Source organism: Leucopleurus acutus, assembly GCF_964270905.1.
Source record: "Leucopleurus acutus genome assembly, chromosome: 7".
In the NCBI taxonomy this organism is placed as follows: domain Eukaryota; kingdom Metazoa; phylum Chordata; class Mammalia; order Artiodactyla; family Delphinidae; genus Leucopleurus; species Leucopleurus acutus.
The window spans coordinates 36,461,903-36,488,215 of NC_139150.1; the positions used below are offsets into that span (position 1 = coordinate 36,461,903).

The following is a 26,313-nucleotide window of genomic DNA, read 5'->3' on the forward strand; positions in this document are numbered from 1 at the left end:
CCAGGGCAGGAACCCGTGTCCCCTGCATCGGCAGGCAGACTCTCAACCACTGTGCCACCAGGGAAGCCCCTCTACTGCTTTTATAATAAGAAATTTAGTCAGTCCTGGCTATTGTCCTATCCTGATGAGAAAGGGCCTCTGCAGTATACTGTATAATTGTTCAAAATACTCATGGTCCCACCCCCAGCTCCTTCCCTACTGCCTCCTGCCAACACACACACACACACACACCAGAAGACGACAAATCCCTACCTTTTGAACTCGGGAGTGACTTGCTTGGGCTGGTAAGACGTAGGCAGAAACGACAGTGTCACTTCTGAGCAGAGACCTAAGGGCCAGTTGTGGTTTTCTTCGTCTCCTTCTTCTCTTTGTGAGGACACTGGGTGGGTCCAGAAGCGAAGACAGTATAGAGAAGAAGCGCAACTGACCCACAGCAGACATGTGATGGGAGCAAGATGGAGGTTTGGGGCTTTAGCCTCTGCTGACTGACAGAACCTTTCGGGCCTGCTGACCAGTTCCCTTTTTCCCAGGACATATCCTGGGGCTGGAATATTGGGCCGAGGCAGTGGGGAGCAGAACTCCCTAGTCTGTTCCTGGTCTTGGAGGGCCTGAAGCTCTCTCTGCCCTGAAGACCTAAAGCTGGGGTCTTTGTACTTGACTTTCTGCCACAGCCTGGCCTCTGGTCGTGCCTGGGTCTGCTCTGACCAGCTCTGTTCCATCTGCTCCACTTTCCCAGGTTTGAAGTAATAACACTCCCATAACTTCTTATTCCAAAGCAAAGGACATAGCTTGCCCAAGAGTGATCAGTGGTTTCATTTAAAATGTGCACATTGCTTGGAAATATACATAATCATATAAAATTATTTTATTAAAATAGAAAAGCTTTCCAGTATATTGCATTGAAGACATTTATATAGAAAAAGCAATTGCAACAAACATGCTACATCACCACTGAGAAATTTTGAAAGCTTTAAGTGCCCACTTTTTTTCTTTCTTTCTTTTCTTTTTTTTTTTTTTTTGCGGTACGCGGGCCTCTCACTATTGTGGCCTCTCCCATTGCGGAGCACAGCCTCCGGACGCGCAGGCTCAGTGGCCATGGCTCACGGGCCCAGCCGCTCCGCGGCATGTGGGATCTTCCCGGACCGGGGCACAAACCCGTGTCCCCTGCATCGGCAGGCGGACTCTCAACCACTGCGCCACCAGGGAAGCCCTAAGTGCCCACTTTTAAACAACATTTTGGTATAATATGCATATCCTTATATTTTTCAGAAGGTACATATAACACTGATAAAAACACTTCATGTAAAATCTAAGCTTAGGTGCATATAAACAAGAAGTATTACACTGAATAGCTTATTTCAAACTGTGAAACACATTCAAAGTATTCAATTTCTTAGACAACATGCAAACATTTTCAAACTTAGATTGACACTTTTAAATATATAAACCACAATTCTTTATAATTCTATATCAAAAAAGAAAGTCAAACAGAACACTTATCTACACTGTGCATATCACAAAAAGCAAATGTGTCTTCATGAACGGAAAGTACTGGGTTAACACACATGATTGTCATTTTACAAATATGGCTATTCACCTTCTTCATAATAAAATAGAAAAATCATGTATTATTTACACGAACTACTAATTATTTCACTTTTTGGCAATTACATAAGTAGCAGCAATTGGTTTAAAGGTCGATCTTTAAAAACTCTAAATTTAACTTGGATGATACCAAAGAATATACATCTGGTTAATATAAAAATGCATAATACAAGTCGCTTTGATGGGATATAACTTCTCCCTTTCACAAAAGTCACAGACACACACTAGGAACCACTGAGACTGTCACTTACAATATATTATGAGTGCCATTTACTTAGCTTGCTTCTGCTTACCACATTAAATGGATTCCTGAATTAGATTTCTGTAAATTAAATTTGCCTGATGATTTATATGATAATTCCAAAGATGCCTTATCTTTATTTCATACTCTAATAGCAGTGGCTCTTTGCTCTGACCCCTCACTTCTAGACAGAGTAGGGAATATCTGTAAACAAACACACACTCTAGGGGCACTTTAATACTAAAAAGAACTTGGAAATGAAGTTTTTGTGATACGAAGCCCACAGTAAAGTGAGTTATATTTCTACAATGTGATCATCTCATTTACCAATGATATAGAATTTGTTTTAGAGTGGGGGACCCATCTAATGAGCAAAATGTAAATTGTAAGGCAGTGATCCACCAGAAGGAGACATCCTCTTTTCATCAGTATTTGGAAGAACGTATTGTAACATTTGTAGAAACAAAACAAAACCCTTACTAACACTGGTGATTAAGAAAATACTGTGTGGTGCATAGAGGTTAGAGGTGACAAGTGCTTTGACTTGGCCACTATTCAACTATAAACCAGCAGTCCTGTACGTCTTTTCCAAAGTAGAAAGATTAGATCGAGGAATATTTTGCACTTTTCATGGGCAGTCAGTTGTGTGTCCAGACCCTGTGCAAGGCGAGACCCAGGATGAGGAGGAAGAGGTGGGAGTGGCAGGGAGGCTGGGCCCTGGCAGCGGCCGAAAGCACACTGCTGGAGACCTGCACCTGAGAAATGATGAGGGCGGACAGAGGGACGTGGGCCGCCAGGGTAGGGCTGTCGGAGTTGATAAGGGATTCGATCTTCTCTGCTTCCTTATTGCAAGCCTCAATCTGGGAGAGGATAATCAGATTCTTTTAATATAAAATCACAGAATCCATGAAAAGGTCAAGTCAGACAAATTCCACAAATATCCTAACACCAGGAATACGCTTTCTCTTTGTCCTTCTTTTCTTAGCCAAAGTAACATTTTAATAGTCTCAATTTATTACACAAAAAATAACTGCATCAATGGAAATCAAATGAAAAAAGCCATGACCCACACTGCCACTGCCCTTTCTTTTCCCACAATCCTGTTCACCCCTTCTCCATGCTTAGAAGTTATCTTTTCAAGCTTAAACATAGTCACAGGGAGTGGCCTTTCAATGCCCACCGACACATCAGGAGGAAAGCAATTAGACTTAATGAGCTTCCTAACTGTGGCAGTTTATAAACGGCTGTATTCACCCCCTTCACTGGAGCCCTCACTATGTTGACACTGAAACTTGGGCCTCCTGAGTGAAGTTCACCTCTAGATTGTGAGCTGGCCCATAAGACCAGCGCTGGTGGGCTCCTCCTCCCCAGTGGGGGCACAGCCCTCGGGAGACAGGAGTCGGTCCTGGCTTTGTTACTGCGTGACCTGTGTCAGTCCCTGCCTTCCCTGGGCCTCAGCCGCCTCCTCGTCTGGATGATGAGCAGATGCCTTCCATCTCTGCACGCTCTGAGTCACAGCATCTCAACCTCTGCCCTCTGCCACTCCTTTGCGTTCTGTTGGCCACTGCTAACCTAGTGCAGCTCCGCCCCTCAGAGACTGCCATGCTTTCCTTCCTCCTGCCCTCACCCCCTCCCAAGTCCTCCATACTTGAAAGTAACAGGATGCTTGCACAACATGTGCTGAACCCCACCTGCAAAGCTTTTGGATAATGATCCACAGGAATGATCAGGATCACAATTTCTGATTCGATGCTGAAGTATCCAAATACGTCACACTGTGGGACAGACACATGCATGCGGATCTTCTGAAGTATTTCCAGAACGGTTATTGGCTTTTTGTTTGCCACCTAGAGAGAGAAAAAAGTTCATTACCTGAAAAAAAGAAGAATTCCTCATTACTGCCTAAGCTGCCTTGCCATCTTGCCTAAGCCACAGAGGCTCTTTTAACCAAGGAACCCCTAAGTGCGGGGCCCCAACAGGGCCTTGCTGGCTGAATTCTAAAATATCCACAGAGCCCATTCCAACGGGTTTGTTGTTTTTGTTTTCTGACTGCTGAGTTTTCTGGCTGAAATAAACACTCTCACGAGGAGCTTTTTTTTTTTTTTTTTTTTTCCCGGTACGCGGGCCTCTCACTGTTGTGGCCTCTCCCACTGCGGGGCACAGGCTCCGGACGCACAGGCTCAGCGGCCATGGCTCACGGGCCCAGCCGCTCCGCGGCATGTGGGATCTTCCCGGACCGGGGCACGAACCCGTGTCCCCTGCATCGGCAAGCGGACTCTCAATCACTGCGCCACCAGGGAAGCCCCAGGAGCACTTTTTTAAGGGACAGTTCTGAGTTGGATGCCACAGGAAAATAATTAAAGCCTTCCTGTAAAAATACAGGTGTTTTCATAGAAATGGACATAATTTTCTAGGTAGTGGCAGGTGTTGGCTGCTACATTTCTAGAGACGAGTCTCTAAAACAGCAAGCAGAAAAAGTGATGATACAGCAAAGGGAAAGAGGCAAAACCATCAGAGGAATGTGGCCGGTTCTGGACGCAGCCCCCGGAGGCATGGGGACCATGTGAGGGCTGGCAACCTTGAGACCATCTGGGCGTGACCAGTCCCTGGCTGCCTCATCTGCCTCGACTTTGCCGGCAGGGGACCTTTTCTGAGAAAGGGCCGGGCTGATGGATTGCAGAGCAAGGTCACCACACAGCCAGGCTGTAGAGGGAAGGAGCACAGGACGGAGCCAGACACCTTGAGTTCAAACCCCAGTTCTCCTGGTTGTGAGCTACTATACGGCCTTGGGCAAGTTGCTCCTGTGCAAATTAGTTTCTTCATCTATAAATGACATGACTCATTCTGTCTGTAGGACTACTGACAGGTTTATCGATAAGGTTTCAACAGTACATAGCACATAAAGCAACCTACCTTAGCAATAGTATCCAGTTTTTCTTTGTCAAACAAAACTCTTAACATCCCAGCACATAACGGGCAACAAGCACCTGTATAACAGAAACCATTTTATGTGTGTTCAGAATTAGAAACAAAGAGAATTCATAATAGTTGGTGAAATGACCAGCCCTTCATTTTGTGCTGGGAAAGTCACAGCAGTCCTTCCTGATGACTGCACTTTTAGATATGTTCCCTGACCAACCTGGAGTCTTATACTCTATACATTTACCGAAATCCTTCCTCCATCCCTGCTTTCCTCCTGTGCTACTTCTCAGGTGGGGCAGCTGTGGTTTAATACAGCACAGGGAGAGCTGGCCTTTCAAGACAGGCAGGGCCTAGACCCTGCCCTGCTCAGAACTCACTGCGTGATCCCGGGCAAGTGTTTCCTGTCTGCGAAACACAGGAGCAAGTGTTTCAGGGATTCCATGAGTGTTTAATTCAAATTTAATTTTAAAAATTATTTTAAACTGTTAGACCATAATAAAATGTCAGACCGTGGCCTCCAGGAGGAAAGAGGCTTTGTTCTGCTCACTGCTGTGTCCCCAGTGCCTAGAAGGCGTTTAGGACATAGTGGAAGCTCAAGAAACATTTGCTGAGTTCATGGACAGAGGAATGAACTTGTTAGACTCCAGGTTAATCTGTTCTGTGCAGACTTGGGATAAAGTCTCTTCTGACACCTCTGTTTAACCGAAGAGTATGAGACTGTAAGGTAAGCTGTTTGAAAACTGTCACCACTTATAATAGCCTGTACGAAACAAGACTTTCTTGATTCTATGCAACCAAAACAATTAAATTAGATGCTAAGGCCAATCTAAGACAACAACCATCTTCTGTTTTTCTCAATTTCAAATGTTTGTGTTCATCAAAACTACTTCAATTATTCATTCATTAGTAACCAATTCCTTATTCATTAACTTTATAATATGCAAACACTATGCATTTGAACTAATGACCATAATTCTAGCAATTAAATATTGCTGTTTATCTATTGGTGTTTAAGGCAGGATTGAAAAAAGTTTTCCACATTGTTTTAAAATCACCAGACCAGATGATGTCTAAGGCAGATCCACAGCTTTTTAAGGTTGGCCCAGAGTAATGCATCTAATCAGCATCAGCTGGAGTCAAGACTTTCTGAAAAGTTTAAACACACTAGTCATCTCTCTTCTCAGTGACTCACTCTCTGGAGACAGATACGCAAATCCTCCCACTTCCACCCCTGCCCCACCCCAAATACTGCCAGCCTACCGGGTGGGATGATGGGTTTGCATTCGGTCGCTGAGAGCGAAGGACACTTCACAGCAGCACACTCAGTGACAGAACTGTGCTCAGAGAGGACCCCGACAGCCTGGCAGGGCCCATAGTAATCGACCGCCACCCGGTCCGAGTAGGCAGCACACACGCTACTGTAGGTCTCCCCGTTGTGCCCGCAGATGGGCTCTGGGGCTCTGCAGAAGGGCTGAGGGCAAGAAAGCACAGTTAGCCTGTAAACCTCTGTGGTGCACTTTTCCTAACCAAGAGTGCAGAGTAGGTCTCCCTATTTTCAGGAAGGAAGAAAGACAGTATAAATTCTTGGACCCTCTGAAGTAAGCTCCTGAGGTTGCTAAACATGGGGTGGGGCTGGGGGCAATAGGGCTGTCCCAAGATGAATTGAAGAGATTACTTTTCTCAGCCTCTCTGGGACTTGGGTACTCATTCTCTGTGAACTGATATGAGATAAAAATCCTCCCTCCCTCCAGACTTCCGTTATTCCAGAAGAACCTGTTAGAAGAAAACAAGACCAATCTTCATGCAAATTCAGAGGCCTTATCATTTCACGCTGGGTACGGGATAAGGAGAGGGAAGAGTGGAGAGATCAGGAGAGCAGACAGACTGGCTCCATGAGGTAGGTCAGGAACATGGAAGCGAAAACTTGAAGCCAGGAACAGGGAACAACAGGAAGAGAAGACTGGGAATTCAGAGTAAAGGTATCAGTGCAGTTGGAACATGATCTCTGAGGGGAAACAAGCCCAGGGGGATGACCTGAAGGGATTTTCCGACCATGAAGACCAGGAAATGAGCAGCCAGCATGTCTGGTGTCAGCCAGCTGTGGGCAGGGGGTGCTGGCCCAAGGCTGGGCTTCCCCCAGGCAGAGGGCCCAGCCCATAGATCAGTGGTACTGTGGGAGGCCTCAGTGGGGTTGTCCTTGGGGTTATTTTTAACATGAATACAGATTTCAGGACCCTCAAAGACTGAAAGATAAACTGATGTAAGACAACATTAAGTTTCAGAGAAATTTTCAGTCACTTTTCATACCTCAGGTGGGACTTCAGTGGGAAGAGTGGGGAGAGAGCTCTTTTCTTCGTTGTTCTACCTCGCATCCTTCCTGGGCTGTTTTCTAATGAGGGCCCGCAGAACTAGGGGAAGTGAAGATGCTGCTGACCAATGCCAGGGGTGTGAGACTTTAAATTCTTTTCCTAATGGTTGGCGGCAAGAAGCCTCCCTCTTCTTGCTCTGTACACTAGATGTGCAAAGGTTCACACATGAGCAAGGGGGCCCTCCAGTGTTAGGAGGAAAAGCCAGCCTCGGGATGGCTCATTTTTGGTGGAGGACTGAGTGCTCTAGACTTGACGGGATCCACAGCAGACCCTGAAGGGGTCTCACTGCTGATTCATGTGTAAAAGATCATAAGCTGATTTCATGCTCAGTGTACTTGGGTTTGTCAGGTAAACAGTGGTACCTGGCACGGGCCTTTGTATAAGAGGCTCTTCCCCCTCTGGTACAAAGTGCAGAGATTGCTGTGCTCCATGTGGTTTGTATCACAAACAGGATCTCGGACCTGGTCACAGGTGAGCTGTCTTGGCAAACACTCATATTGGCTACATCCAAATTTATCAAAAGTTGTCAGGCAGACTTGTGGTTTGGGTATGCATCTGAAAAACACAAACGCAGCACCATGAGCCAGTGTCGTAAGGGACCATGGTGGGGCCGGCAAAGCACTGACGGGGCACAGGAGGCTGAGGAGAAAGTAAGAGAGCAATCAGAAACAGTCCCTGTGCCCAAGAGCTTATGGAGAGTGGGGAGTCGAGCGTGCATGTAAAGCAGGCTATCAGGTAGAAAATCACACACCAAGTGATCGTGGGAATGAGTCATTCTGACTGGGGAGCCTGGAGAAAGCACCGGGAGGAGGTAGAACCAGGAGGATGAAGGCCTGCCAGGCTGAGGGAGCAGCAGAGCAAAGGTGTGATGCCTGAAACCCTGTGGTGCTGGGGGAGAGGGCAGGGGACCCCGAGAGCAGGAGTAAAGTATGCTTGGGGTGGAAGAGGCATCATATGAAGCCATCAAATGGGCTGGGGCCCAATGCTGGAGGCCTTCTCGTTAATAATAAATGGAGCTTTTTCAGAGGCTTAATTATCAGCTTGGCTAATATGAGTCTATCTTAAGAGAAGGCTTCACAGTATGTGCTGAAAATTTCAGGTTTCTGTGCTTACAAGGCTGAGGACCTGATGCTGGCTGGTAGTGAATCACTGAGAGAATGCCACCCCCTGAAACTGGGTTTTCCTAGTAATACCTGAACCTTGCTCCATTCTCAATCCCTGAACTTCTTCAGAGGGGTTAGGGAGGATGGTTCTTTTCTTCTTTAGACTCTTTTTGCCTCCCTCATTTCTATAAAGGGTATTTATAATTTTCTATAACAAGATAAGACCTACTAAAATGTTTAGCTTTTACTGGGTATTTGAAATAATAAGATACACAAATATTAGTCTATAAAGTAAAAGGAGAAGCATGTATTAGCATCATATAATTTCAAAGGAAATTGCTTCTATTCTTTTCAGAGATAAGCTTCCTGCACTGAAATCACCACCACCACCATCACTACTACTAATGTAGTTGCCTCTTCTGATGGGATTTAAAATTAGGATGCACGTAAAGAGAAATTAAAAAAATAATCCCATTTACAATCACATCAAAAAGAATAAAATATTTAGGAATAAATTTAACTAAGGAAGTAAAAGACCTGTACTTGGAAAACTATAAGACACTGATGAAATAAACTGAAGACGACACATAAAGATGGAAAGATATGCCATGCTCATGGATTAGAAAAACTAATATTGTTAAAATGGCCATGTTACTCAAGGCAATCTACAGATTCAATGCAATCCCTATAACAATACCAATAGCATTTTTCATGGAACTAGAACAAATAATTCTAAAATTTGTAAGGAAACACAAAAGACCCTGAATAGCCAAAACAATCTTGAGAAAGAAGAACATAGCTGGAGGTATCACTCTCCCTGATTTCAAACTATATTACACAGTCATCAAAACAGTATGGTAGTGCACAGAAACAGACACATAGATCAATGGAACAGAATAGAAAGTCCAGGAAGAAACCCATTCTTATGTGGGCAATTAATCTATGAAAAAGGAGGCAAGAATACACAACGGGGAAAAGACAGCCTCTTTAATAAATGGTGTTGGGAAAACTGGACAACTACATGTAAAAGAATCAAATTGGACTACTTTCTCACACCATACACAAAAATAAATTCAAAATGGATTGAAGACTTAAATGTAAAACCTGAAACCATAAAACTTCTAGAAGAAAACAAAGGCAGTATGCTCTTAGATATTAGTCTTAGTAATATTTTTTAGATATGTCTCCTCAGGCAAGGGAAACAAAAGCAAAAATAAACAAATGTGACTACATCAAACTAAAAAGCTCTTGCACAGCAGAGAAAACCATCAACAAAATCAAAAGGCCGCCTACTGAATGGGAGAAGATATTTGCAAACGATATATCTGATAAGGGGTTAATATCCTAAATATACAAAGAACTCATACAACTCAACGTCAAAAAAAACAAACACCCAATCAAAAAATGGGCCAAGGATCTGAATAGACATTTTCCCAAGAAGACATAAAGATGGCCAACAGGCACATGAAAAGATGCTCAACATCACTAATCATCAGGGAAATTCAAGTCAAATCACAATGAAATATCATCTCACACCTGTCAGAATGGCTATTATCCAAAAGACAACAAATAAGTCTTGGTGAGGATGTAGAGAAAGGGAAACTTCGTGTGTGTGCGAGTGCTCACACACACACACACAAAAACACACACAGGAATATTACTCAGTCATAAAAAAGAATGAAATCTTGTGACAACACGGATGGACCTAGAGGGTATTATGCTAAGTGAAATAAGTCAGACAGAGAAAGACAAATACTGTATGATTTCACTTATATGTGGAACCTAAAAAACAAAACAAATGAACAAACATAATGAAAGAAACAGAGTCATAGATACAGAGAACCAACGGGTGGTTGCCAGAGGGAGGAGAGTGGGGAGAGGAGAGAAATTGGTGTGGGAGATTAGGAGGTACAAACTTCCAGTTGCACAAGAAAGGAATCACAGGTATTAAATGTACAGTATGGGGCATATAGTTGATAACTACGTACAACAATATCCTTGTATGATGAAAGACAGTAACTAAACTATTATTTCAAAATGTATAGAAATACTGAGTCACTATGTTGTATACCAGGAACTAACACAGAGTTGTAGGTCAATTATACTTCAAAACTAACAAACAAACTCATAGAAAAAGATCAGATTTGTGGTTACCAGAGGCAAAGGGTGAGGCGAGGGAGAATTAGATGAAGGTAGTTAAAAGATACAAACTTCTAGTTATAATATAGAGATGTAATGTACAACATGATAAATGTAATTAACACTGCTGAATGCTATATATGAAAGTTAACAGAATAAATCTTGAGAGTTCTTAGCACAAGGAAAAAAAATTTTTTCTATTTCTTTAATTTTGTATCTATATAAGATGATGAATATTCACTAAACGTATTGTGGTAATCATTTCATGATGCATGTAAGTCAAATAATTGTGCTATACACCTTAGACTTATATAGTGCTATATGTCAATTCTCTCTCAATAAAACTAGAAGAAAGAAATTAGAATGCATGTAGTAATAATTTTACAGAAATTTAAGACATTTGAAGAGAAATAATGAAAAAGAAGAACATTTAGAACTTCACTATCTATTAACATTGAAGGAATGAGAACAAAGAATATCAGGAGAAATTTGGTAATTTTGGAAGGAAAAACATTACCAATATGAACATACAGAAATAAGAGGATCAATAGGAAAGGCTGAGACTCCGGGGGGTAAATTAAAATAAACACGATCAGGGCAGGGACTTTGTCTTGCTTACTATTGTGTCCTAGTGTTTAGAAAGATGCCTGGTATATCAGTAGATACTTGATGAATGACTATAACTTTATTTATTCTCAACTTTTTGTTTTTTAAACAATTAGTTTTTGAACAGATAATACAAGCCCATGTAGAAAGTGAAAAGACACAAAATCATATACAGTGAAAAGTAAATCTCCTTCCTACTCCTTGTGTCCCAGCCACCTAATTCCTTTCCCCAGAGGCAACCATTATTATCAATTTTTATTTATTCTTCCAGAGATATTTTATGTAAGAATAAGCATTTATATATGTTGACTCAAAAAGTATGTGCATTTAAAATTTTGGTAGCCTTGGACAAATTGCCCTCCAAAGAGGATGTACCAATCTTCACCCCAAAATCCTCTTGTATGGGAGTGCCTACTTCCCTACATTTTGTTATCAAACTTTTTACCTTTACCAATCTGGTAGACAGAAAATGGTACACAATTGTAGTTCTACTTTAATTTACATTTCTCTTAATATGAGAAAGGTTAAGCATTGTGGTAGATTGGCTAGATGATCATTCATCAAATTCATTTAATTTTCTTCCTGGGCATACATCTAGACTACATTTCCCAGCCTCCCTGGCAGTAGTTCTGGCCAAATGACTAAGTTCTAGACAATGGAGTGTGGCTGGAAGTAGAGATGAATTTTTAACCTGGCCTATAAAAGCTTCTCAAGAGCAACCTCCATCATCTCCCTTCTCTTGTCTGCTGGACAGAGGAGGACTAGAGGCTGTAGGAGCAGAGCTGCTAGATGGAAGGATCCTAAGTCTCTGAATCACATGTAGAAAGCCACCTGCTGAACACCCAAATGGACTGTATTTGAACTTCTACTATGTTAAAGCACTGATATTTTGTATACAGTAGCTAGAGTTACTCCCCGCCAGCTAATATAAGCGTCTTTTCAAGTGTTTAAGAACCGTCTGTACTTCTTCTCCTATGTTTACATTCCTGGTCCATTTTCTATTGGTTATTGATCTTTGCCCATTTTTATACTAGGTTGTTCATCTTTTTCATATTGATTGGTAGGGGTTCTTTATATTGTAAGGACATCAGCCCTTTCTCTGAGATTCTTCTCAGTTTGTCATTTGTTTGTTACCATGCAGAAAATTTTCATTTTCATGTAGCTGCATTTTTCAAACTTTTCTTTTATATTGATTTTGTATTATACCCAGCCAGCCCTTTCCACTTTGAGATTTTATTGTTTTATTATAAAAGCAAGCCAACCTTATTCAGAAAGGTTAGCAAATAGAGGGAAACAAACAAATACCAAAACAACCCTCAATTCTACCTCCTAACACAACTATATTATCCTTTTGACTTATTTTTTTATCATGTTTCTTTATGTATAGCACCCTGTCTTCTTTCTATAGCAACTCTCTGGGCTTAGTTTTCATGATGTAAACTTTGCTAGATGGGTGACCAACTCTCTTTGCTAAAAGAGAATTTAAACTTGTTAAAATAAATTTAACACACGAGAAGATCTTTCCTTCCCTTCATGCTGCACCAGGATTTTCAGGATGGAGAAGCAGTTGCTTGTTCTCCACAAAACCTTCATAAGGCAAGGACTGTGGCACTGGGACATGTCCTGCTCAGCTCTCTGCGGTAGTCAGTGAAAACTCCAGTTCTAGAAGCTTGAAACCTAAGTGAATCATCAGGACCCTCATCCTGCAGCCACCACAGGCAGAAATCCATCATTAAGGCAAGGTCAACTGCACTCTGAGCTCCTGAGGAAAATGCAGAGAAAGGAGCCCCTAAACAACTTCATAAAATACTGAAGTTACACTTCCAGAGATTTCTCATGTCCCATCCCTACAATGGAGGTAGGTTTTAAGTAGAATGTTTCCTATTGCCATCAGGCATAAGTAGCTAGTAACAAGAATGCATCTACTTCTCTTGTCTCAACTGCCACCTCTCCTTGCCTCACACTTTGTTCCAGTCTTATAAAACTGCTCTAGCTCCCGGCATACACCACGCTCTCTCCTCGTTTCCAGCAGCCAAGATCTTTGCTCCTGTTACTCTCTCTGCCTTCACCAGCACCACCTTTCCTCCACCGTAAACCTTGCTGTCAGTCTCCTCCTCGTTTTTCCAGCCGACTGTCACATGCTCTAGAGGCTTTCCCAGGTTCCCCCAGGCTGTGTAAACTGCTCAACTTCTGGGCCCCCAATCAAAGCATGTTACCAAGCAACTTTACCTGGATCTTTCCCTCTAGACTCCAACTTTTCAGGGCAGAGACCACCTTAATTCATCTTTGTATTTTCACTGTCTGGTATAGAGTAAGTGGTGACCTTCAGTTGAAAAAGATAAGGAGGCATTTGACTTACCTTTGGTTTTTTGGGCAGGGGTTAGGAGTACATGGATCCTTTGAGATGCATGATCCAAACTCAAACTGATGGTCTTGGAGGCCCATACAGCGAGCAATGCAGGCACTGGGGTAAGTGCGTCCATTCTGCCCACACACAGGGACAAACTGATCTGCACAGTTACAGGGCAGACCTGAAGGGAGGAGAGTGCCTCAACAAGGTGCATTTGTACGGTCCCCTTCCCCTCATGTTTCCTAATTAAGGCAAACCACTAACAAGCACGCAGAGGTCTCATGTTAAAATACAATTTTAATAAGTCAGAAAAAAAATCCTTCCAATCTCTGACAGTTTTTAAAGGTGGCAAGGTTCTGAAAAGCCATTTGTCTGCATAACGGCTTTCTGTTGTTCCATTTATTGCCAGCTAATTGAGGGCCTCCGGATCTTGATTCCAGGGGTAGAGACGAACAGAGCTATGCGTAGGAAAAGTAAAGAATGTTTCTCCCAATCTGGTATATAAAATCTGAAATTTAGATGTTTGATTCTGGCTTAGGGGATTTCTAGAATGTTAAAGGATAATATCAAAACCAAGACAAATAATGAAGGTTGTAAATGCCTCACATAGGTTCCTTCCATCTCCTTAGGGAGGGGGAAGAACAAGAAGGTAGTAACTTGGGAAATTATTGTAACTTGAGACTTAAGAATTTTCATGAACATCTCCTTCTGAGTCCTGTGTGGACTGGGGCACTCTCTGAGTCCCCCAGAATGTGGTATACTTTGTGGCCAGTAAAATCTCCTTAGAGTCTGCTAGCTAAATAGTCATTAATGTAATTTATCCCAGGACACGAGGGGCTACACACTACAGGGAAGAAGCATTCTGCTAGTTGTAAAGTTCAACTTCCCAAAACACTTAGATGTAAGTAAATAAATAAAAGTCTTCCGTCTACGTCCTTAGTTCATTTTTCATCCCCACATCATTTTAACTGTTTCTCTAAGCAGAATGAATTGTCCTCATCAGACCAAGCAGACAAAGGATAAAAATAAAGGACAACAACAACAGAAGAATAAAGCAGCAAAGGCTGGTACTCATTAGGGTGGATAGAGGATGGGGTGGAGCTAGTCCTCCCTCTACTTCCTCATCAGTCTGCCGTTCACTTCTTATTTCTGATCTCCTTTTTATTTCCAATGGGCTGGAGATACAAGGTTGGTAAAACCCTATTCTATTCTCTTCCTACCCCACTCCATGTGTAATACCAACTCCATGGAAGGAGAATCAAGCTGCTGGTGCAGCAGCAAGAAATGGATTAAGGGCAGCTACCTGGTTCCTCTTCACCCAGAATCAAAGGTATTTCAGATTTGGGAAAAAGCAGATACCAGCAGATGCCAGCCACTGTGCTGTTGCTGTTGACAACCGTAGCTTCTTCTCAAGAAAAGAGCATCCCATCGAGCTAGGTTTTTCACTTATTGCAGCTGGTGTGAGCATAATACCAGCAGCATAAAGCAAAGGAAAGTCAAGAAAGTCGTATTCTTGACCGATTGTTCACAAAAATTCTTAAGTTTCAAAATTACAATAATTTCCTGAGTTACTTTCCTGTTTTTCCCCATCCCTAAGGAGATATGAATGGAAGGAATCTATGTAAGGCGTTTACCACCTTTGTCTTTGTCTTGCTTTTGTTATCACCCTTCAACATTCCAGAAATCTCCCAAGCGAGACTTGATACATCTAACTTCTAGATTTTATATAGTAGATTGGGAGAAACACTCTTTATTTTTCCTACCTATAGCTTTGTTTATAGGGGTCCCTACCTATATGAATTCAGTGAGACAAGGTAGGACAAGAAAGAAGGTGGTAATAAAAACATTAAAACAGAAGCAAATTTAGAAAGTACATGGACACTTTAGACCATAATGGTAGGGATAAATAGGTATTTTAGCAAGTAGAAAAATTACATTTAACTAAAACCATCCCAATCACTGGCCCTGCTCTTTTTGATTCATGGAACTCTAAAAGGACCCTAAGAAACCACTTAGTTTAATGCCTTCAATTTATAGAGGAGGCAACAGATCCAGAGAGGAAAGTACCTTGCTCTCAGGTTATGTATTAATTTTACTGTGAAAATTTGCAGTTAAGGCAAGACCAGAGAAGCTGCCTTGAAGGGAACATGAGTACAAAGGGATGAGGGCAGCTTCTGGGTGACCATGGTTACCTGTGAAGGTACGACGGTCATCTTCTGAGCTGTGCTCACTGAGACACAGGCGGGTAGAACACACCAAATTACCAGCAAAACAAGAACAGATATTGCAGTCAATATTAAAGGAAGTTCCATGACCTGAGAGAAAGAGAAATAAAATGTTGGTCTATGTAATGCATTTATAAATAAATCATAAATTAAAAAATGTAATAGTTTAAAGAGCTTTAAAATAGAAATTCTTGAAAGACGACTTCTGAGTACACAAACTAGGGAGTTAAATTTGTAATACTTATAGTTTTGTATTTACCTCCCACCATACCCCTCCAAACCCCTAATGTGCTCATCTCACCAGACTGCTCCTTATTCTCTGAGAATGTTCCTGGCTACCTCTTTTGCCTCAAGTGCTCATTCCTTTCCTCCTTCTGGAACTTTATTCATCTTTCCAGGACCAGTCCTGATGCCATCTTTGGGTTGAAGACTCTCCTGATGCCCTGGCAGAAATGACTAGCTCCTTAAAGTACATACATTTGGTCTGCTCCTTTTTGTGGCTCAAATTCTCTCCCTTCTTAGCATGCAAAGCATGACCTCAATCCCTCACCCCAGTTTCAGCTCCACAAGGCACTAGTATGTTCTTTTGTAGAGAATAGGCATTTAATCAGTGAAAGCTTATGGAAGGAATGAACTTGTCTATCTTCAGATGTTTTCTGTGATTCAAGGTACATACATTACATTTTAGAATATGGACTAAGCAATGAATACCTGACTTGCTGGTCTAAGCAGAAATTTGCAAGCCCTTTTTAGCCAAGAGTACTCTTCTTAAAATAAAATCTCACCCAGAAGAGTAAAGCAAGAGGCATATGAAAGCTGAACTACTCTGGTTGATGGGTAGGGGGATGGACATAGAGGTAAGGGTAGCAGAATGAGCACGTGTAGTGGGGAACACATTCTCAAAAGTGGTATTTTTTCACAATTTTTGAGGTTATATATTGATATGAACAGTTATTAGGGCTATAAGCAAAAGATGGTTAAGGAAACAGTGAGAAAGCAAGACTCTTAGACTTTTAGAGAAGATGATAAAGCAGGGCACCTTTTAATGTGCTCTCTCGCAACCACGAATCAACAGTGTAGTTTCCATCCCCCAGTTTGCTTTGCATGACGTCAAACTCTGAGTTTTACTTCTGGGAAAGGGGCAGAGGGGAGAGAGACTGTTGAGGAAGGGGTGGGGAGGGGCAGACCTGTGTCCTTGCCTGTGGAGGGCAAAGCCTTTGGAGTCGAATAGGCCTGGGACTGAATTCTGCTTTGGTCACTTACTAGGTGGGTGACCTCTCTTACCATCAGCTTCTTTACAATAGCACCCGTATCAAAGAGCAACTGGGAGGATTTAAGGAGATAACACAGGCCAAGACTTAGCATAGTGCTTGGCACACAGTTAAGAGTTCAAGTGTTAGTTATTATTAGCTATTAGTCCCTTCTTGATGAGGCTTCTAAGAGGGTTCCTTAGAAGTCCTCATGTTCTGTATAGTTGAAAAATACTTCCCTGGAATATCTGCTTTGTAGACTTTACTTTCTGGTGAGAACCCATCCAATGTTCTCCCTACAAAATTAATATAACTAATCGCATGTTAAAAACAAAAACAGTTCAAGACTCACTTTTTCTTTTTCCTCCAACAATACAAGACTTCTGAAGGTCTATACAGTGCATCTCTATACAGTTTTCTAAGAGTCCACTTTGCCCACATGAGCAAATTTTATAACAACCAACTTCCCCTGCAGATGATGGCACTTGGATCAGTGTCCCTTGACGGACAATAAAATCAGATGCTTCTCCCAATTTGCAACCTGTATAGACAAAATTAGCTGAGAGAGTTGGTATTGTTCTCTGATATTGTTTTATGACATTAGATACACTTCACACAAGTCTTATAGGTACTGTGTGGCCACTGAAGATTATGTAATAGAACTTTCACTAAACTAAGGAACTGCTTTGGTTCACTGGCCAAAAACATATCCTCTCAAACAAAAATTCCATGTTCTGTGAGATGGTGGTGATTAAAGGACATGTACCTCAAAGTTAGCAATAGTTCTGTACAAAAATGCTATCAGATATGTAGTTTTTTATTTCTTTAGGCTTATCAAATGTATGTTAAAATCACAGATATTTTTAAAATGGAGTATGGCGACTGACTAGTTTTAGAATAATCTTGGTCAGAAAACTTTTAGTGATGGAATACAAGTACATCTTAAGTTCAAAGAAAAGTTGAATACTTGATTGGACTTAAGGAAAACACATTTGTTTCCAAATTTAACAAGATTTATTATGATGCTATAGCTGATATATTATAGCATTACACAAATATTATACATGGTCTTTTGAGACATCATGCTTATTTAATCTTTTGTTTCTTTTTACTTCACACATGTTTAAAAATGTTGATTCTAACACGATAAAGAAACATTTTCAATTGGGAAATAGATAAAAGAAAGCAACTATATTCTAAAGGGACCCACAGAGAGATAAAGACCATAAAAATTCTATGGGATAAAAATTTTTCAGCCTTAAGATCATGTGCATTTCAGCACAACATTAAATTTATGAAGATAATTACACATCCGATTGAGAATGCTATTTCTCCATGTTTTAAAGGAGAGAAAAGAAAAAACACGAACAATGTGCAGTACATCTTCTCAAACATTACAGCATAGAAGACAAAGTACAAAAAGCTGGCCCAAGGGTCTTTCTTCTTTTGTTGTCAAGAACCCTATGACTCGTTATGAGAGTCTGGTTTTGGATTGAAATTAGGTTACAATCAAAATGACTATTGAAAATTACATTTGTCTTTGTCTTTTTCTGCTTACATAAATAATACATGTTGGAAAAACCTTGAACATTATAGAAAAACATAATTTAGAAAATAATCTCATTCCAAAGATAACTCCTATGAAGAAACAGCAGAGGCACGTACTCATACCCACCCCACACCCCACCCATCTACCTCTTACCTTGAACACAAGAGTATGGAAGGCAGGGATCACCAGACGGACACCCTTTCCGGTTTACCTCACAGAGCTCATTAGCGGGGCAAGGATTTGGGTTACAGGGATGAGTCACTTCTTCTACAATGTTACCCAAAGTACTTGGTCCTGAAAAAACAAAAACAGATCAGTTTAACCAACCCAAAAGAGTAACAGAGGTCTGTAAATTGTCTGAGTTAATGACATCTGGAACAAATGGACAGCTCATGAGGACTGATTCTAGTAAGCTATTAAAATACTCAGATTCCTTGATCATTTGTGCATTTAGCATAAACATACATTCATTCATTTGTTATAAATAAATGTTATTGGGTGCCTACAATACACCTGGCAAGGTTCTAGGTACTGGAGATACAGTAGTGAACAAAATAGACAAATCTCTAACATAGAGTTTACATTCTGATCAGGAAATAGACAATAAATAGACATTGTGTGTGTGTGTGTGTGTGTGTGTGTGTGTGTGTATCTATGTAAATAAAAAGTCAGATAACAATAAATAATAAGCAGTGTAAGGGGATGGAAAGTAACAGGTATATTTTCAATAAGGTAGTCAAATAGCTTATGTCTAAGAGGGATAATTTAGCACATTTCACCATAAATGATGATAATTTATTATGGTAAGATGGACCCTATACCATGATTATATTTCTTGTTAAACAATGACCAAGGAAGAATCTCATTTAATATACAGTCATCCCTCAGTATCTGTGGGGGATTGGTTCCAGGACCTCCATGGATACCAAAAACTGAGGATGCTCAAGTCCTTTATATAAAATGGCATACAGGGGCTTCCCTGGTGGTGCAGTGGTTGAGAGTCCGCCTGCCGATGCAGGGGACGTGGGTTCGTGCCCCGGTCCGGGAGGATCCCACATGCCGTGGAGCAGCTGGGCCCGTGAGCCATGGCCGCTGAGCCTGCGCGTCCGGAGCCTGTGCTCCGCAACGGGAGAGGCCACAGCAGTGAGAGGCCCGTGTACCAAAAAATAAATAAATAAATAAATAAATAAAACCATTAAAAAAAAAAAAAGGCATACATAGTATTTGCATATAACCTAAGTACTCTCTCCTGTATAGCTTAAATCATCTCTAGATTATTTATTTATTTTAATTTAATTAATTAATTTATTTATTTTTGGCTGTGTTGGGTCTTCATTGCTGTGCGTGGGCTTTCTCTAGTTGCGGCGAGCGGGGCTACTCTTCGTTGTGGTGCGTGGGCTTCTCATTGCGGTGGCTTCTCTTTTTTTTTGCGATACGCGGGCCTCTCACTGTTGTGGACTCTCCCGTTGCGGAGCACAGGCTCCGGATGCGCAGGCTCAGCGGCCGTGGCTCACGGGCCTAGCTGCTCCACGGCATGTGGGATCTTCCCGGACCGGGGCACGAACCCGTGTCCCCTACATCGGCAGGCGGACTCTCAACCACTGCGCCACCAGGGAAGTCTATCTCTAGATTATTTATAATACCTAATACTATGTAAATAGTTGTAAATAAAATGTAAATGCTATGTAAATGGTTGCCAGGTGTACAGCAAATTCAAGTTTTGCCTTTTGGAACCTTCTGGAATTTTTCTTTTCCGAATATTTTCAATCTGCAAATGCGGAACCTGTGGATATGCAGGGCCAACTATATGTGTGATATTTAAAAAGAGTATTGAAATTTAAACAAAAGCATTTCTTTAAGTTTCCTCCCACTGAAAAAGTTTCCTTCTACACATATATTTGACTGCTCTAATAGCATCCAGGATTGTGAATACATTCATTTTGCCTACTTGATTTTAGGCCAGACTCACCCTCTAAGGCTAACAGAGGTAGAGGGCTCTTGGAGTTTATCTCATCCAGCCCAATCATTTTATAAATAGGGAAGCTGAGACTCAAAGAAGTGATCTGCCTATGATTCTAGTCTAATGCTCTCTTGTTTTCTATACTGGTCACTAAGGCTAAGGGACACAGTTTGTTTGTCTTGAGAAAATATAGCAGACATTTTCTGCTATATATAGCAGGATGGCAATGGGCCCACAGATAAAAACATCTCTCCCAGTTTCCCTTACAATTAGGCGTGGTTTTCCCTTACACTAGGATATGGTGGCTAGAATTACAGTAGTCATGTTGTGACGATAAATACATGAAGTAACCTTGATGATGGAAGCCAAGCACTAAGGATGGTGGAGAAAGAAAAAGGAGGCTAGGTTCCTGATGATGGAGCCACTATAACAGCCCTGGACTATTTACTTCTGGGCTTTCTTTTGCTTCTATCTGTTCTGTTATTTGCAGTTGAACTTAATCCTCTCTAACACAGGAAAACAAAGCTAGCAGGAGCTGAACTCACTGCCTTTCCAGCTAGCCCATGGCACTAATGCCCCCTGGTGGCAGCCTAAACACTTCCCTTACCCTAACTACATGGTGTGTATGAGTCCTACTTGTTAATCCCTGGTTTCCACCACACATAGTCACCTCCTGCCTGGAAGCTTAGCTCCAGAATCCCTCAAGAAGATACCAACTTATTCTTCTAGCTCTTGGCAGGAGTATTTGGCACAGAAAAATTCCATTTTTCATGAACTAACCCAGACCATCATTCCTTACCCCCTATTTGGTGGATAAGTCCAAGCCAACACCTGGCTCAGGTCCACTGATATTCCGACGACAGAAAGCTGAAGAATCCCTAGGGGAAATTCCACTTCTTGGTCAAATCATGGCAAGGAGACGGCAATGATAAAGAGCTGGTTATCTGAGTATGCTGGCCCCTGATTCACCACTTAGAATTCCTGATTGATAACAGTTCACTACCTCCTCAGACTGATATAATAATTGCTTCTCTGTACATATTTTAAGATGGGGGGATTGACATATACACACTACTATATATAAAATAGATAACTAATAAGGACCTATTGTATAGCACAGGGAACTCTACTCAATACTCTGTAATGTCCTATATGGGAAAAGAATCTAAAAAAGAGTGTATATATGTATATGTATAACTGATTCCCTTTGCTGTACACCTGAAACTAACACAACGTTGTAAATCACCTAGACTCCAATAAAAATTAAAAAAAGAAAAGAGAGAAAGATGACAATTCTTTCCTGAGCCAAAGAGGCCAAGCAAATAAGAGTCTGCAGTTGAGGTAGTATCATTAAACCACATATTCTTAACAGAATGATACTCATCCAAAGCAAACAACAAGGGCAGAGACAGAAGGGAGAAGCCTTTGAAATTAAAAAAACCAAAGTACTCACTGAGATATGTATCCAAAGGTATACAGTTCTCCAGGTCATCTGTAGGTGACAGAAGCTCACAAATACTTTCAGCTGTGTGGTCTTCGGGGAATTTGTTCTGGTCCCCACATTTCTTCAGAATCTCCACACAATCTGATCTTGAAAAGGAAAACACACACAAATTTAGGGTTTGAGGAACTGCCTCACGTTGTCTAGCCAATATCAATTCTGTTTCAGTTTTCATAACTCAACAATGTTTCACACTTTATAGGTGTAACTATGACAAAAGAGAATAGGAGTGATAGCAGACCTTATTAAGTTGAGGAGTAAGTAATGTATTACCATATCAAAGCATGCCTAACTTTCTCCGACCTGAGATCAAAGGCCTTGCTCAAATGTTACACTCATACTTACTGTTGCTACCATCAGTGTGGCTTTTCACTGTCTTTGAAAGGAAATGAACCTAGGCTAATCTGATTTGCTCTTTGCAAAATCATACATTGTCTCAGGACCTTATGCATGCTTGCTTCTTCCTTTCTTCTTCTATCACTCCCTTCCTGCCGTTCTCTTTTTAAAAATCTGCTTTGTTATCAACATTAAGGTGTTTGGCCTATAACAACTGGAAAATCCACTACTTTAAAATTTTCTGTCTTCAATAGGGATTTGACATCTATAAAATTTCTGTGCTAAGAGTCTATAAATTTCCCACTTGTTGCCTCTTGCTTGTCATCCAGTAGTTACCCCTCATCTCTCCCCTACTCAGCCCACCCTCAAGTCATGTCAGAGAACAGATCCGGACCCTATTCAAGGTTGAAATAATCTGCAGTCAGTCATCAAGTGCCCAGCAGCACTGAGCCACATACCAACACCTTAAGGGCTAGATATTACCTTGGTTTTGGAAAAAAAGATGCTCGAAGAGCAGCTGACACAGATTACTATGTAGTTAATGCTTTTGGTTTCACCCACCACAGCAGCTTTCATCTTTATCTTAGATCCTTTTTTTTTTTTTGTCTTCCTATTTGCTTTTTTTAGATTTTATTTTTTTATTGGAGTATAGTTTTATTTATAATGTTGTGTTAGTTTCAGGTATAGCAAAGTGATTCAGTTATATATATATATATATATATATATTCTTTTTCTTTATATATATATATATTCTTTTTCAGATTCTTCTCCCTTATAGGTTATTACAAAATACTGAGTATAGTTCCTTGTGCTATACAGTAGGTCCTTGTACTTTATCCTAGATCTTAAGCAAACCATTCACAAAATGTTTTAGGAACAGGCCCTAATGACTATATTTACTAAGTCTTTCACTCATCAAACATTTTTGGAATACCTATTGCATATTAGGATTATGCTAATCCCTGAAGAGGAGAAAGAGAGGAGAGAGGAGATAAGAAAAGAGAGGTACAAAGAAGAATAAACTCCTCAAGGAGAGCAAGGTCTAACAGAATATAAAACAAGTACACAAATTAAAATATACAAATAGAATTGTGCATTGAAGATATGCAATGTTTCTTGAACTAAGTTCCATAAGAGAAGTACAAATAAAGGTCTACAGAAATTTGTAGTAAGGATAAATTACTATCAGCTGGAGAAATCTGGGAAGATTCCATAGGAATGACTGGTATTTGAGAGGGGCTAAGAAGGACAGGCAGTGGGCGAGTGGAGATGGAAGAGTATTTTCAGCAGAGGAGGAAAAGCATTTAACATGTGGGGGTGATGGGCAAAAGGAAGTGGTGGGAAAGAAAACTAAAGATAGGCTGTGGATAGAGATCATGAAAGGTCTGAACCAAAACCAGAGAGTCATTATGATGAAAGAAACTTACTTGCAAATAATACTTCCCCGGGATTTACTATGACAAGGTTTAATCTGCAGTGAACAAGCTATTGCTTTCCACATTTCTGGCTGGCACTTTTTAATGTCAAGAACAGGTATGTTGATAAATGGCATCTTTATGCTTCCTTTCTCCCACAGCTTCATGTCATTCATGGCTCCTTGATCTGACTGAGCATTGCAACTCCTGAAAAGTTCTGTTGGTCTGAAGAGAAAAAAGTCCAGAAGGAATCAAGAGGCAATTACTTTCTACAGAGAAACAACATGTAAAATCTTGACATGCTAATGCATCAGGAAAATCTGATTTTTTTTTTAAGGAAGAAAGTACATACAACCTATCAAAGATTGTCAGCTTTGAATATATGAAAATTCAATGTAGACATAGACACTAGCATTAAGACTCTGATTGCAATCTTTCTTTATAATACAGATTTTTGTGAGGCAGTTAAAAACTTTAAAACACTGTGGACAGGACTACCATCTCCAACTATACCATTTCTTTCATTTCACAAAATAAATATTAAAGTCCAAGTTTTAAAAATTGAGGTATTATTTATAAAAATAAAATTTACAGATTTTATGGTTAGTTTGATGTGATTTAACAAACATGTACCTTTACACAGGCATATCCAAATCAATAAAGAAGCATTTCCATCATGTCAGAAAGTTCCTTTGTGTCCCTGTCCAGTCAATGCCCTCCCTGCTGACTGCACCCCAGAGGCCACCACCATCTGTGCTTAGATCACCATCGATTAATTCTGCCCGTTGTAGAACTTCATATAAATGGAATCATACTATATGTATTCTTTTGGGTCTAGTGTCTTTAGCTAAATAATCTTCTTGAGATTTACTTATGTTGTTATACATACAAATTGTTCTTTTTATTGTTCAGTAGTATTCCATTAATAAATGTACCACAATTGGTTTATCTCAGTGGTTCCCAAACTTTTTGATCTCATGACTCATTTACATTCTTGAAATTATTAAGTTCTCAAAAAGTTTTTGTTTATGTGGGTTATATCCACCCCTACCCATCACACTGTAAATCAAAACTGAGAGATTTTTAAAGTACTTATTCATTTAAAATGATAATAAACCCATTACATGTTAAAGCAAAAATTAGTGAGAAGGGTAGATCTGTTTTATAGTTTTGAAAATCTATTTAATGTCTGGCTTTATAGAAGACAGCTGCATTTTCATATCTGCTCCTACATTCAATCTGTTGCTGTATCATGTCTTAAAGCAGCTGGAAAACTTCACTCTTCACTCTTTTGAGAATGTGAGTGAAATAGGCAAATAACATCTTAGTATTATTATAAAAATAGTTTTGATCTCAAGGGGTTTTGGGGACCGCAGACCACACTTTGAGAAATGCTGGTTTATTCATTCACTGTTTTATAGACATTAAGGTTGTTTCTAGTTTTCATATCTCTTTCCCCTGGCTATGAATGGCATTTTTGGGTCATAACTTATTAAGAAACTGCCAAACTGTTTTCCAAAGTGGTCATACCATTTTACACTCTCACCAGCAATGTATGAAACTTCTAGTTGGTTTACATGCTTGTCAGTCTTCTAATTTTAACTATTTGGTATGAGGAGGCATCTCATTGGGGTTTTTATTTGCATTTTGCATAACTAATGGTAATACACTTTTTCATATACTAAGTGGCTCTTTTGATGTCTTCTTTGATGAAGTGTCTTGAAAATTTTTTGCCCATTTTTTAATTGGGTTGTTTGACTTTATATTATGAGGCTGTGGGAGTTATTTATATATTCTGGATACAGGACCTCTGTCAAATGCACGTGTGTGTGTGTGTACATGTGTAATATATTGAATATTTTTTCTCAGACTGTGGCTTATCTTTTCAAATTTTAAATGGTGTCTTTTGGTGAACAAAAATGTTTACTGTTGAACTCTAGTTCATTAATTTTTTTCTTTTATAATTAGTGTATTTTGTGTCCTGCCTACAAAATCTCTGGCTATATCAAGGCTATCAACATAGTCTCCTATTTTTTTTTTCTAGAAGCTTTTATTTTTAGCTTTTATGTTTAGTTCTACGACCCATCTTGAATTAATTTTTGTGGATGGTGTGAGATGGAGGTTAAGGTTTTATTTTTTTCATACAGATATTCAGTTGTTCCAGCATCATTTGTTGATAAGATGTTTCTTTTTGCACTGAATTGCCTTGCTGCCTTTGTTGAAAATCAATTTATATGTGTGGGTCTATTCTTGCCTATTTTCTCATTGATCTATTTGTCTAAACTTATGCCAATATTACATTGATTTAATTTCTTTTTAAAATTAAAAAATTTTTATTTATTTATTATTATATAATTTATTATTATTCTTTTTTGGCTGCACCACACATCTTGTGGGATCTTAGGTTCCTTGACCAGGGACTGAACCTGGGCCCTCGGCAGTGAAAGCACAGAGTCCTAACCACTGGACCACCAGGGAATTGCTACATTGACTTAATTTCTATTGCTTTATAATAAGTCTTGAAATCATGTACTGTAAGTTCTCCAAATTTATTCCTTAAAAAAATTGTTTTAGTTCTTCTAGGTTATTTGTCTTTTCATATGAATTTTAGAATTAGTCTGGCACTTTCTATTTTAAAAAGCTGGTTGGGATTTTGATTGAGATTGCACGGAATCTAGAGATTGGTTTCAGGAGAATTAACATCTTAACAATATTGAGTCTTCTAATCCATGAACATGGTAC

The 26,313-nt window shown here is 40.2% G+C and overlaps 1 protein-coding gene across 3 annotated transcripts in view; it reads right to left on the reverse strand.

The window, feature by feature from the left end:
* Window positions 1–602: 602 nt before the first annotated feature.
* Window positions 603–26,313, reverse strand: part of RECK (reversion inducing cysteine rich protein with kazal motifs) — a 72,952-nt gene continuing 47,241 nt past the window's right edge. For all 3 annotated transcript variants that reach the window (XM_082843207.1, XM_082843206.1, XM_082843205.1), the window contains 11 exons: window positions 23,584–23,796; window positions 21,773–21,909; window positions 18,513–18,653; window positions 17,163–17,351; window positions 15,528–15,650; window positions 13,345–13,516; window positions 7,500–7,692; window positions 6,029–6,239; window positions 4,760–4,833; window positions 3,538–3,693; window positions 603–2,706 (listed from right to left, as the gene is read on the reverse strand). In XM_082843207.1, coding sequence (XP_082699333.1) covers window positions 2,485–2,706; window positions 3,538–3,693; window positions 4,760–4,833; window positions 6,029–6,239; window positions 7,500–7,692; window positions 13,345–13,516; window positions 15,528–15,650; window positions 17,163–17,351; window positions 18,513–18,653; window positions 21,773–21,909; window positions 23,584–23,796 — 1,831 coding nt within the window. In that variant the 3' untranslated portion in view covers window positions 603–2,484. The remainder of the gene's footprint in view (window positions 2,707–3,537; window positions 3,694–4,759; window positions 4,834–6,028; window positions 6,240–7,499; window positions 7,693–13,344; window positions 13,517–15,527; window positions 15,651–17,162; window positions 17,352–18,512; window positions 18,654–21,772; window positions 21,910–23,583; window positions 23,797–26,313) is intronic.